Source organism: Vicia villosa, linkage group LG4 (genome assembly GCF_029867415.1).
Source record: "Vicia villosa cultivar HV-30 ecotype Madison, WI linkage group LG4, Vvil1.0, whole genome shotgun sequence".
Taxonomy (NCBI): Eukaryota; Viridiplantae; Streptophyta; class Magnoliopsida; order Fabales; family Fabaceae; genus Vicia; species Vicia villosa.
Genome location: NC_081183.1, coordinates 24,025,978 through 24,039,625, shown reverse-complemented (window position 1 = coordinate 24,039,625; position 13,648 = coordinate 24,025,978). Strand labels below are relative to the sequence as shown.

The window sequence follows — 13,648 nt, the reverse complement described above, 5'->3', positions numbered from 1 at the left end:
ATCTTTTGTCATGCAGGTAATACTTTTACTACTAGCGTGGAAGAGGTGATTCCAAATATTGTGGACAAAAATAATCACTTTGAATTATAGCTAAGTGTATAGATCTTAGTAAATTAGTACTTATTCATTTATCTTAGACTATACACTTTCTATTACTTCTTGTTTATACAATCATGTGACAATGTGATTGTTGAGTGGGTGTTATGTTGGTATTATATTTGTGTTTTTTGCATTTTGTGGTTGTAGTTATAATGGATTTGTTGCAGTTATGATGGTTTAGTTGCAAATAATCTAACTATTATTAACCCATGCTAATGAAGGACGAAGTCTCTATTGTAACGGACTTTGGTGCGACTGTGCAATATCACTTACAAAGGTATGTGTTACGTTGAATGGGTACTATATTGGTATCATATTTGTGTTTTTACAGTTGGTGGCTTCGGTTATGATGGTTTTTGTTGCGGTTATGATGGTTTAGTATCAAATGAGATAATTATTATTAACCCACGCTAATGAAGGAAGAGGTCCCTGCTGTAGTATTTGGACCTTGGCGCAGCTATGCAGTACCACTTACAAATACATATGTTATATTGATTGGGTACTATGTTGATATCATATCTGTGTTTTTACGGTTGGTGGTTTTTGTTATGATCGTTTATGTATTTATGATGGTTTAGCATCTAATTAGCCAATTATTATTAACCTGTGTTAATGAAGGAAGAAATCCATATTAAGTAGAAGTAGAGGTCCTATTTTTATTAACATGTTCATTGTGATAAAAGTACTCAATATTTCATTGGATCTTCCTATTGGAACATAATACATGAATTTCATTTCACTTGTGGTGTATTATAGCAGGTAGGCAGAACGAGTAGTGCTCACTTGCTGTACTTGTATTCCCTGGGCTGCTATTTGATTTTATTATTTCATGATATTTTGGATGCTTTTTCAATGTCACACTTTTAACTCTTGTTTTTAATATCTTTAGTATTTTTAATATATATATATATATATATATATATATATATATATATATATATATATATATATATATATATATAGACACACACACACCACATATCTCCTAAAAACAAATTTAATTTACATATTTCTTAAATATGTGTAGTTGGATTCAACAAGGAAGATGACATTGGAACCTTTACCATTAAAGTTGACGATGATCCAAGGACATCGAGCAAAATTCTCTAGATAAAATCCCCCAAGAACATTTCCTCATTCAATGAGTTTGTCGCACTGTGGAAGAAGAAGATTGGGAATACATTGAAAAATATTATATTCTAAAGGAGGAACTTCTTAGGGATAGTGAAGGTTAATTTGTATCATAACTCTTACTGAATTTAATTCATATTAGTAGAAATACATTCTTTGTGATTGGGATATCCTTTGGGGTTTAGGCTATTGATTTGTGATATGGCTTCCTATATCCATATTGTTGGAGTTGTAAAACCAAATAAAAAAGTTGATAAATTATTGTTGATGATTGTTATAGAATACATGTGTGTTGTAAAGGATTGTTGATAATTGAGGTATGAGATGATTCAAGCATGTGGACAACATTTTTACATGTGTGTTGTATATTTAATATAATTTTTTCGTACACAATGAAAATTGTGGCAGTTTAAACTACCACAAAATGCACAATTTTATATTAGAGTAAAATAGGGTAATTGGGCGGTTAAAACTGCCATTATTAACATAATAAGAACCGCCACTATCTGCAATGTCTAAAATGGCGGTTTGCAAGACGTTTAATTTTAAACCGCCACTATTTTCCTTCCGGCAGCCAAATTGACGTCGTTTTTTAAAATGTCGTATTTGTTAATTGTGGCGGTTCATTGAAGTTTTTATCGTGAGTATATTTATGGGATCAGGATTCTCTCCAGTGAAAAGTACATTGAATGTTGTGTAATCTAAATCTTCACCGTTCAATTTTTTAAAGTTGATAAGCATGCTCGACTCGAGGTCAAATCTAATTATAACACCATGATTTGATCATCTAAAGTAGGGGTGGCAAAATGGATGGATTGGATGGTTAATGGATGGACCAAACCAATCCATTAATCCATTACCAATCCACTAAACTCTCTTAATAAAAATTCAATCCAATCCATCCATTAAAGAATAAAATCCATCTAATCCATCCATTACCATATTTCTAATGGATTGATATCCATCCATCCAAAAACTAATTAAAAAATTTTAATTTTTTTAAATATTCTAAAATATTTCTTTCGTTCTTCCGAGAAAACTTGAATATCATTTTTCGAAAAAACTCGAATTTTCGTTTAACCGAAAAAAACTCAATTTTTTTGTTTTTCTGGAAAAAAAACTCGACTTTTTGGTTTTTCCGAAAAAAACTCGACTTTTTGTTTTTCCGGAAAAACTCGATTTTTCGTTTTTCCGAAAAAACTCGATTTTTTTGTTTTTTCGAAAAATCTCGACTTTTTGTTTTTTTCTAAAAATCTCGACTTTTTCGTTTTTCCGAAAAAAACTCGATTTTTTTTTGTTTTTTAGAAAAAAACTCGCCTTTTTCGTTTTTTTGAAAAAACCCGATTTTTTGTTTTTCCGAAAAAAAACTCGACTTTTCCGTTTTACAGAAAAAACTTGATTTTTTGGATTTTCTGAAAAAAATTCGACTTTATCGTTTTTCTGAAAAAACTTAACTTTTTCGTTTTTCCAAAACACTCGATTTTTTTGTTTTTCCGAACAAAAACTCGGCTTTTTTCATTTTTCAGAAAGAAAAAAAAAACTTGATTTTTCATTTTTTCAGAAAAAACTCGATTTTTTCGTTTTGTGGGAAAAAAACTCAATTTTTCGGTTAAAACTCGACTTTATATCCTTCATAAAAAATTGATTTTTTCGTTCTTTGGAAAATCTCGATTTGTTTTTTCGTTTTTTTCGAAAAAACATGATTTTTTCGTTTTATCAAAATAACTCGATTTTTCATTTTTTCAAAAAAAAACTCGATATTTCAATTTTATGAAGAATCTCGATTTTTTGTATTTTCAAATTTTATTATTTTAAAAAAAAACAATTTTTATTATTTTTTTTAAAAAATAATTTAAAACATTTGAAGTATAAAATAAAAATAATCCATTGGATTATCAAAATGTGTTGGATGGATTTAATTAATCCATTAACTTATTTTTTATGTGGTGGATGGATTTTTTGGTGGATGGATTGGATGGATTTCTGCTTAATGGATCCAATTGTCACCCTAAAGTATAAAATTTGACCTTTAAGTGAACTGTTGAAGAGATTTCTCCTAGGATTTTCAATGTGGCTCTCCCAATGACACAATTGTAAATAGAATCAAATTCGATGATCAAGAATTTTACCCTAATGATTTTCATCCCTTATTTTTTCTAAAAGGACATCGGGAGCTCAATATGTCCCAAAAGTCTTATAATCATTCTTTCAAAATGTTTGAGTTTCCTGCCATTGTATGGATGCAAAATTAGATGTAAACCTAGTTTTCTGTAGCGTTTTGACCAACATCGTGGGGGTGGAACATGAAAACATCCAACGCCCAAATTAGTGAGTAAGGACGTAGTGAAGAATATTTTAGATTTTTAAGAATGTGTGTAGCTTGATTACGACATTTATCCTTCTTTTAGAGGTGAATTATAGAGTTTTCAATGATCCAGATTCTTCCTCATTGGGCAAGTATCATAGTATTACTCGTTATTATAAGAGAATATTTTCATTTTCTAATACCCCTCCAATAGTTGAAACTGAAGTTTGTCTAGTATTTTGACTAAGTCTAAAATCAACAAGGAGTTTTCGTGGAACGCCTTTAGTGAAGATCGTGATGGGACACATAACACACAAACTTAGCCACAAGTATGTTTCTCGCACATAAAGTGAATATTCATTTCTCGCACATTTGTTAGAATATGTGTAGCTTGATTACGACATTTATCCTTTTTTTAGAGGTGAATTCTAGAGTTTTCAAGGATCCAGATTCTTCCTCATTGGCTAGGTGTCAAAGTATTACTCGTTATTATAAGAGAATATTTTTCATTTTCTAATACCCCCTAATAGTCAAAACTAAAGATTGTCTAGTATTTTGACTAAGTCTAAAATCATCAAGGAGTTGTCGTGGAACGCCTTTAGTGAAGATCGTGATGGGACGTGTAACACACAAACTTAGCCACAAGTATGTTTCGCGCACATAAAGTGAATATTCATCTCAATGTGCTTAGTGCTATTATGTGGAATAGGATAAATGTGAGTTATAGAGTTTTCAATGATCCAGATTCTTCTTAGAGTAAAAGGCACTTATCTTATGACAATAGACTAATGTGGCCTTTGAGATAAGGAAATGTAGTTCCAAAAGAATATTCCTATGCCAACATGACTTAGATATTACATTAGTGACTCAAAATATTTGGCTTTAGCATTATAACGAGACAATGAATGTTGTCATCCGACAAACCAATATATGAGGTTATCTCTATGATATACAGAATACCCAGATATGGATCTTCTAGTTTTTGAACATCCACCACAGTCTGCATCAACATATTTGATATGATCTTCTTAATGTTGGAAGGACATATATGTAAACCAAAATCTAGAGTGCCTTAAATATATTGAGTAATGCACTTCATGTATGACATTTGTTGTGTTTTTAGATCATGCATAAACAAACACACTTGTTGCACGACATAAGTGATATTGGGTCTTGTAAAAGTCAAGTATTGAAGTTCTCCAACAAGACTCTGATACTCAATGGGATCATAATATGGATTTTCATAAGATCCACTTAGTTTGGCCTGTATGTCCATCAACGTAGAAGAAAAAGACATACACACACGCTCAACAATTTCCTTGACATATTAATTTTGTGATAGAAACCGAACACGTGTGTGTCTAGTAACAAAATATCAAGAAAGTAACTAAGAAAGCCTAAATGCTTCATAAAAAATTCTTATTCGAGTGTCGTCATAATGGATTTTTAAAGGGAATCTAAGGAGGCAACTAGAATGATGCCATACACATAAAAAAGGAAATAAAATATATCATTACCTCGATGGTAAATGAATAAGGGAAGATCAGAAATGCTTTGGGATAAACTCAATGTAGCAACATAGTCAGTAAACCATTGGTACCAAGCATGATGTGTTTGTTTAAGTCCATAGGGTGACTTCCTGAGAAAGCATACATAATCAAGAAGTAGAAAGTTTTATCTAGATTACCATAAAAAATACATTCTTAACTTCTAAATGATGAAGACACCATGATTTTGATAAAGCAACATTGAGTATCATCTGAATAATGGTTTGTTTGACTATGAGACTATTATTTTTTTACCATAATTGATACCATTTTGTTGGCTGACACCATCACTTACAAGCCGAACTTTGTACCTCTCAAAGGACCCATCATATTTCTTTTTATGCCTTTATATCCATAAACTTCAAATGATATTATCATTATGAGGATGAGACAATAAGTCTCATGTCTTACTTTCAATAAGAGGATAATATTCATCTTTAATGGCCATTTTCAAGTTATGATCATGTAATGTTTGAATGAGATAAGTAATAAATGGAGAAATAGAATTTAGGGAAGAGGAATAGAGATTAAAATGTTTGTGAGGCTTAAAAATAATTTTTGCTTGGATCGTTATTTATGGTAAAGGATGTGGTTGATGCGGTGAAATGTTTAGGTTGGCAGTTTGTGGTGAGGCCAATTGTGAGGACGGAATAGGATTTTGTGTATGTGATGGAATTTGTTGGGAGGGGGTAGTAGTAATGAGATTTGGAGATGAAGTAGTTATGGATAATGTGGTGTCATTTTAAGTAGTTGATGGTTGGTTTGTTGTAGTAGTGTTTTAATGAGAATAAGTTTGATCGGAGGTAAGAAAAGCTTTGTCGCTTGTATCCAACACTTCAGGAGGTTGGATTTAAGGTAGAAAATGGAAACATATTTTCATCAAAGGTTACATGCCTAAAAATGATTATTTTAGGACTCCACAACTCATAATATTTATAACCTCTATGATTTGAAGAATAACCTAAAAAATACACATGGTGTTTAGCGGGACTTTAATTTATGTGTAGAGGTAGATGAAATGAGAGTATGACAACCAAAGACTTTAAAGTGAAAGTATTAAAGGTCTTTTGAATAGAGAATTTTTGTGGAAGTTTGTAGGAAAAGCTTTTTGTTGGGAAGGTGTTGAGGAGGTAAGTTTTCGTATGTAATGCATGATGCCAAAAATTAGGTGGAACAAAGAGATGATCTAGAAGAGTGAAAATGATATTAATGATAGTGAAAATTCTTCTTTCAACTTTTCTGTTTTTAGGAGAGTCGCAAGGACAAGAAAATTGAAATGTTATTTCATTTAGTTCACAAAATTTATGAAAATGTTCATCGTCATACTTTTTCCATCATCACATTGAAAACATTTGAATTCTCCTTAAAATAATATTTAAATATGAAATGCACATGAGATTTATTTGCAATTGCATTAGTTCATAAAAAATTTGTGAAATCATCAAGGAATAAAGCATAATAACGATGTCCACCTAAACTTAGAATATGCGACGTCCAAATACCATTATAGACAATATGAAAAGGCAACAAAGTATAGGAAAATGATTCATAAAAAGGTAGTTTTGTTTGTTTTCAAAGAGACCGAGAATGAAAAAAATTCTTCTGAAACTTATTAAAGACAATGCAATTATTTTGGTTAAGAGAACATAAAATCGGAGTGTCTAAATGGGCTAAGAGGTTGTGCCATTATTCTTTGGATAAAGTGCGACAAAGGTGGATGGTGAGGAGTTGGTATTTGTTGGTTTTGTGGTAATTGGGTAGATGTCACCCGAGCTATCACATCTCATTAATAAAATCTCTGTTTGAAAATCCTTCACAGCAAAATCGAAAGGATCGAATTCAACAAAAATATCATTTCTAATGGTAAATATCTTTATATAAATAAGATTTTAAACTAACTTTAGTGCACATAAAGCATTTTTTTAGTTTAGATGTAAGATGTGACATTACTTCCATTTGTAGTCATGTAAAAAGTAGTACATGTGTCCATGTACCACTAATAATGGGGAGGAACCATAGATAGAGTATGCAACATAACTTGAATGTTAGTTAATTCATATGATGGAAGTTAGGAACTAGTTGTTGTTGCGGCTTCTATATGAGCCCCTTGACACTTAGACTCTATAATTTTTGGATTGCAATGGGAATGTGATTGATTATGCCAATTTGGTGTTATTGGGTACAAACACAATAGTGTGGCCTAAGGTTTCGATGGTAAAGCCCATGGTAGAAAGATATGTTATTGTTATTGTGACTAAATTGGAGGCTAATATTGAAGTTATGATCGACCACTATGATCTCCCCCCTCATCTCTTACCACAACCACCTTAGCTATTGCCTCTACTGCGGTTAAAGGGTGCATTGTTATGCTCTCTGCGATTGTTGTCACCATTTATGCAGTTATGATTTTGATGATGAGAGTAATTTTCAATTAAATTATTTTTTTTTAAGCGAGAAAAGCATAATTTTATATGATGGTTTTTGCCTTGTTGACAGGGAATGCAAATGGATAGGGTTTGAAACCAAATATTTATGATATCATATAAGCAACTATTTGCCTTTTCTAATAGTTATTCCATATAACGTCCTTCATTCAATCATTCTTTTTGATTAGGTGTATCCCTAAGAAAGAACTTAAGATATTTCTGAGATCTTAACACACCTTCTCTCTCTCTCTCTCTCTCTCTCTCTCTCTCTCTCTCTCTCTCTCTCTCTCTCTCTCTCTCTCTCTCTCTCTCTCTCTCTCTCTCTCTCGTAGTCTACCTTTTCTTGCAATTCCTTGATCAAACCATTCACAAGGGTCAGTGTTGAGATCGGATCGTCTTTATTATGAGTTAATACCTTGTTGGATTGATGTTATCTAGAGTTTTAACAACGTAGGAATAAAAAATTTACATTAAAAATAAATAAAATCATAATAATTGTGTTTTTTTCTATATTTGATCATGATATAAGATTATTTCATATCAAAATGAATGCAATTTATAAAGTAATAATCATAATGACCACAAAATCTACAACTACATTTTAAAAGCATAAAATAATTCAGTCATATTGTCCCAAAATTATAAATAGAGGACAAACCCCTTAGATTATATGTTAGGAAAAAATGCATAGAGAAAAAGAAGAACACAATAACAATACAAGAATTTGACGTGGAAACTTCAAAATCGGACAAAAAATCACGAGTAAAATAACAATTAGAGAATAAAATTATGTGAAAATTGCTAGAACACATATACTACCCTAAATCACCTCAAGACCATAATACACCCTCACTCTCCAAATCAAATATTTAACTACCCCTCACAATACTCTAACACAAGAGTATGAGAAAATATAAAAAGTCAAATACAAACTTAAAGTATTTTTTACTAGTGCATTTTATAATGAACAACTTGAATATTATATATAGATTTGGACTCTCTCTTCCTTTACAAAACTAAGCGATAAGGGACTTCTTCAACATTATATTTTCAATAAACACAACAATCGCCACCTTGATTAAAAACAATTATACACTGTTTTCATTATCTTCACCAATAATCATACACCACCATAAATAGTATAGTCACTTGAAGTTATAGCACTCCAAAAAATTTCACATTGTCTTTATCGACAATCATAGTTTAAAAAAATCTACCATACCTCACCTTAATAAGAGTACACTTCACTTGAAGGTAAACCACTTCAAGAATTTCCATATGTCGAAAACCAGGTTGAAAACTTATGGTGTGACTTCCATGTTGTAGGAAGCTCTTTAGAAATCGACTTAATCTCACAACACACTTTGAGTCAATGCTCATGTGTTAATTTACTGGCAATAGCCCGTCTTTTCAGTGACAGCGAAAAATGTCATGAGAATACAATTTCAAATTTTCAAAGAAGATCGCCATGTCCCCTAATAAAGGAAACATTGCTGGCATTGGACTAAAAGTCCTTCTTTGACGCTACCTCTTTAGGACATTTATAATTTACATGCCTAATATTTCCATATTCCTAATATCTCACACCCGTTTTATTATATTTTTCTTCATATAAGATCTTCCTCTAGAAACCAATAATGAGTTTTGTGAAAAGTATTATCCTCACCATTCAATTTTCTTCCTTCAAAACTAATTTTTCTAGAAACTACTTCACAATACAAAAACGCCTTCCATTATATATCAAACAGGTTTAATATAGTCATAGGAAGATGGAAGAGACATGTGAGTCTCAAATATTTATTTTCATCATCAATCTTGACTCCAATAGTTTCTAAACTAAGAAAAAAAACCATCGAGAACACTTAGATGATAAAAAAATTTCGTATGTTCATCAATCGCAAGCTATGAAACTACTCATTCAACAACAATCGATTTGATATACACTTTTCTTGATATAACCCTTCAAGTTTCATCAAAATCTCTTTGGCTGACGAAGCACCAAATATATTCGCATGAATATTTTTAGCCAAAGACACGTGGATTATACTCGAAGCTCTCAAATCTAGTTCATCCCACTTCTCGTTGTCCATGTTCGAAATGTTTCCTTTCAACGCCTTGTATAATCATAATTGTATTAAAACATCTTTGACTTGAATTTTCTAAAAGGAGAAATTGATTCTTCCATCAAACTTCTCTAAGGCAATCTTCAATGCACTTGAAATACTTGACATTGCCGCCAAAATCTTTCCTGCAACAAAATATCTTCCCAACCCACACAGAGTATAAAATTATTTTTCTGTTGTGGAAGTTTAGACAAAACTATAACCACATAGCATACTAAAAAATTTAAACCTAACCAAATCAAGACTATTGATACCAATTGTTGGAAAAAGCAAATTTGTATGAAAAAGAGGAATACAATAATAACACAAGAATTTAATGTAGAAACTTTAAAAACGAAGAAAAAACCACGGCCATTGTCAAATGACAATCAACTAATAAAACTATGTGTAAATTGTTATAACACATAGACTACCCTCAACCACCCCCAAAATCCTAATACATTCACACTTTCCAAAGCAAATATTTAACTATCATTCACAACACTCTAACACAAGTGATGCATATACACTCTCCAAAGTAAATATTTAACTACTCCTCACAACACTCTAACACAAGTGTATGAAAGAAAATATAAAAAATAAAATACAAATTTAAAGTGCATTTGACTAATGCATTTTGTAATGAATAACTTGAATTATTTATATAGTCTTAATAAATTTTTCCTTTCTTTACAAAACTAAACGATATAGAACTTTTTCATGTATATTTTTAATCAACCTCAACAATATAGTCATTGTTAGATAACGCTTCAAAATTGAATGAGTTCAGAGCGAAACATTTTCCTTATTCAAAGTTCAAAACACAAGCAACGACCAAAACAAGAGTAATGATTATATGTTGGCCGCCACTATCGCCACTAGCACCTCTACGACCATAGAGCCAATAGCGAGGGATTGTATGAAAAAGACAAGTGGCATAATGCTTGAGACCACCACACTTGTCTATGTGGTACTCTATCATCTTTTGTCCTTTTATTGAGTTTATGAACTTAACTCTTTATAAAAACTAGTGGATGACCCGTGCGTTCGCACGGGTAAGTCCGTTCTTAAGGTGGATAATGTATTAATAACGCAATAGTCGAAATACAAATTTAAGATTAATGTATTCGTATTAACCACAAATATTTGATCATTAATTGAAAGTGTTTAAATGTGAACCACAAATTTAATAGGCAAAATTAAATGTAAATATAATATTTTGGTATACATACAAAATGACAATATGAATTACAAAGGTAGAAGTAGTCTATAATGAGAAAATGATACTTCAGACTTGAAGTGAACTGAAAAGATAAAAAGTACAATAGTTAGAAATAAAATATTCATAGGATGTAGTCATTAATGTTAACAAATTTGGAGATGTATATTTTGTTTTTCATAGAAATTTATCTTAAGAGTGAGAAAAAAATACCTAAATGCTTACACGGATGAACAATGAAAGTATTATAACGAAGCATAATAGTTGTACATGCAACTGTGATAAAAAATAAAGCATAGTAAGGGTACTAATATTCAAAGTTGAGTTGTAATAAATTTAACAAAAAAAAAAGTTTATTTAGAACAATAAGAAAGACAATACCTAAACAACGTTGTGAAAAACTTCTTTGAAAACCACATTAGTAGTTTCAGATAATGGTGTATTGTCTTTGTCATGGATTAAGATTTTCAAACCACCTTTGCTTTTGACTCTTGACATTGCCACATAAAGTTGTCCATGGCTAAAGACATCTTTTGGTAGATATAAACCAACATAGTCTAATGATTGCCCTTGAGATTTATTAATTGTCATTGCAAAAGAAACAATTATGGGGAATTGTCTTCTAATAAGCTTGAATGGCCAAGGTGACTGAGAAGGAGACAAAGACATTCTAGGTATGTAAATAGTGTTGCCAACATGGGTACCTGAAATAATCTTAGCCGCGATGACATGATTAGCTAGTCTTGTCACCGTCAATCTAGTGCCATTGCATAATCCCTCTGATTGATCCAGATTTCTGATCAACATTATGGTTGTGCCAATCTTTAACTTCATACAATGATTTGGCAAACCAGAAGTTTTTAAGCAACCTATGAATTCTGGAGTCAAATGCTCAAAAGCTTCATTGTCATTAGCATCTGATCTATCAATAGAATCACTACTTAGATACTCCTTTTCTTCACTTACAAAAAAACAATAATTATATTTGGTCCATATTTATAACAAATTACATCTAAAAAGTCAATTTATAAATGAATGAAGAGATATTTTATACCTAGAAGAAGATCAGTGATGTAATCATTGATTAAATCAACAATCTCTATAGTGGAAGCCAAAATAGCTCTACTCTGAAGGTAATCGGGATTGGTGAGATTATCAAGGATGTTAGGGTAAGTACTGGTAACAGTTGCCTCAATGGGGTCCACAAAATCTGATAACAGTAATTCAGTGGGAATAGTAATTGCAGCATATCCATCATTTGGTTCTGAGAGCTTACCGTCTCCAACATCTAAGATCCATTTAGAGAAACTTTCAATCTCTTCAGCATTGTTGGAGATAGAACCAGATACCAAACGCATATTTTTTGTAAGCGTTAGAACCTTGCAATGTTCCCAAATATAAGAAGCATTTATTGTTGAATGAACAATATCAGACCTAGTACCTCTTGGTACTACCGGTAGAATTTGTCTGAAATCACCACCAAAAACGACAACCTTACCTCCAAAGATCTTTTTACATGGATTTTCAGCAGTACCCATAATATCTTTCAATGACTTGTCAAGGGATTCAAAACAACATTTGTTAGCCATTGGCGCCTCATCCCATATAATCAACTTAGTTATTTGCAACAACCCTGCAAGATCTGAATTTTTTGGAATGTCACAAATAGATGAATCAAGACATGGAACAGGAATTTTGAACCTAGAATGTGCAGTTCTCCCTCCTGGAAGAAGTAAACTTGCTATTCCACTTGATGCAACGTTTAAAACAATGTCGCGATTGGAACACAATGCTGCTGAAAGTGTGTTCCACATAAAAGTTTTGCCAGTACCTCCGTAACCATATAAGAAAAACACACCACCATTTTGTTCAGTAACCGCATGCATAATTGTGTTAAAAATTTGCATCTGCTCATCTAAAAATGGGAAAAATTGTGTTAATTATGCGTCATTTCCATAATACATTCATTCATATAAATATTGTGATGTTATGGATTTCCCATAAAAGAAGAAGTTGCTACCACATTGAAATTGAACTTTTTTTCTAATGTTACAAATTAATTAAATGGCTATGATATTTTGCAAATTAATTAAATTTAATGTTACTAATTAAATCCAACATTAATTGGGATACTATTGTTAATTGTTTTTGTTTCTTATAAAGTGTTAGTTAATAATGAAACTATTTTAACTAAACACATAATACCCTTCATAGCTACATAGATAACCCACATGCTAACTATTAGATAACGTAACAGTAGTCACAACACTCTAACACAAGTGTATGAAAGAAAATATAAAAAATAAAATACAAATTTAAAGTGCATTTGACTAATGCATTTTGTAATGAATAACTTGAATTATTTATATAGTCTTAATAAATTTTTCCTTTGTTTACAAAACTAAACGATATAGAACTTTTTCATGTATACTTTTAATCAACCTCAACAATATAGTCATTGTTAGATAACGCTTCAAAATTGAATGAATTCAGAGCGAAACATTTTCCTTATTCAAAGTTCAAAACACAAGCAACGACCAAAACAAGAGTAATGATTATATGTTGGCCGCCACTATCGCCACTAGCACCTCTACGACCATAGAGCCAATGGCGAGGGATTGTATGAAAAAGACAAGTGGCATAATGCTTGAGACCACCACACTTGTCTATGTGGTACTCTATCATCTTTTGTCCTTTTATTGAGTTTATGAACTTAACTCTTTATACAAATTTCAACGTAAGTAAATCTTTCTATGTGAAACTATTTGTCATACATTTATTAACATTTACTCATTTTTATTTTTCTTGTCATTTTAGAA

At 31.4% G+C, this 13,648-nt stretch overlaps 1 protein-coding gene across 1 annotated transcript; it reads right to left on the bottom strand.

Annotated features, from left to right (window-relative positions):
• Positions 1-11,210: 11,210 nt before the first annotated feature.
• On the bottom strand, positions 11,211-12,715 carry LOC131596898 (uncharacterized). Its single transcript, XM_058869633.1, has 2 exons — positions 11,884-12,715; positions 11,211-11,785 (listed from the first exon to the last, which is right to left on the bottom strand). Exons 1-2 carry the CDS (start codon positions 12,713-12,715, stop codon positions 11,211-11,213), a joined length of 1,407 nt encoding a protein of 468 aa, XP_058725616.1.
• Between the last annotated feature and the right edge of the window lie 933 nt (positions 12,716-13,648).

Coding starts and splice junctions, on each gene's coding strand:
- LOC131596898 (XM_058869633.1), bottom strand. CDS start 12,715: ATGCATGCGGTTACTGAACAAAATGGTGGTGTGTTTTTCTTATATGGT. Junction 11,786..11,883: donor CATCACTGATCTTCTTCTAG/GTATAAAATATC, acceptor TTGTAAGTGAAG/AAAAGGAGTATCTAAGTAGT.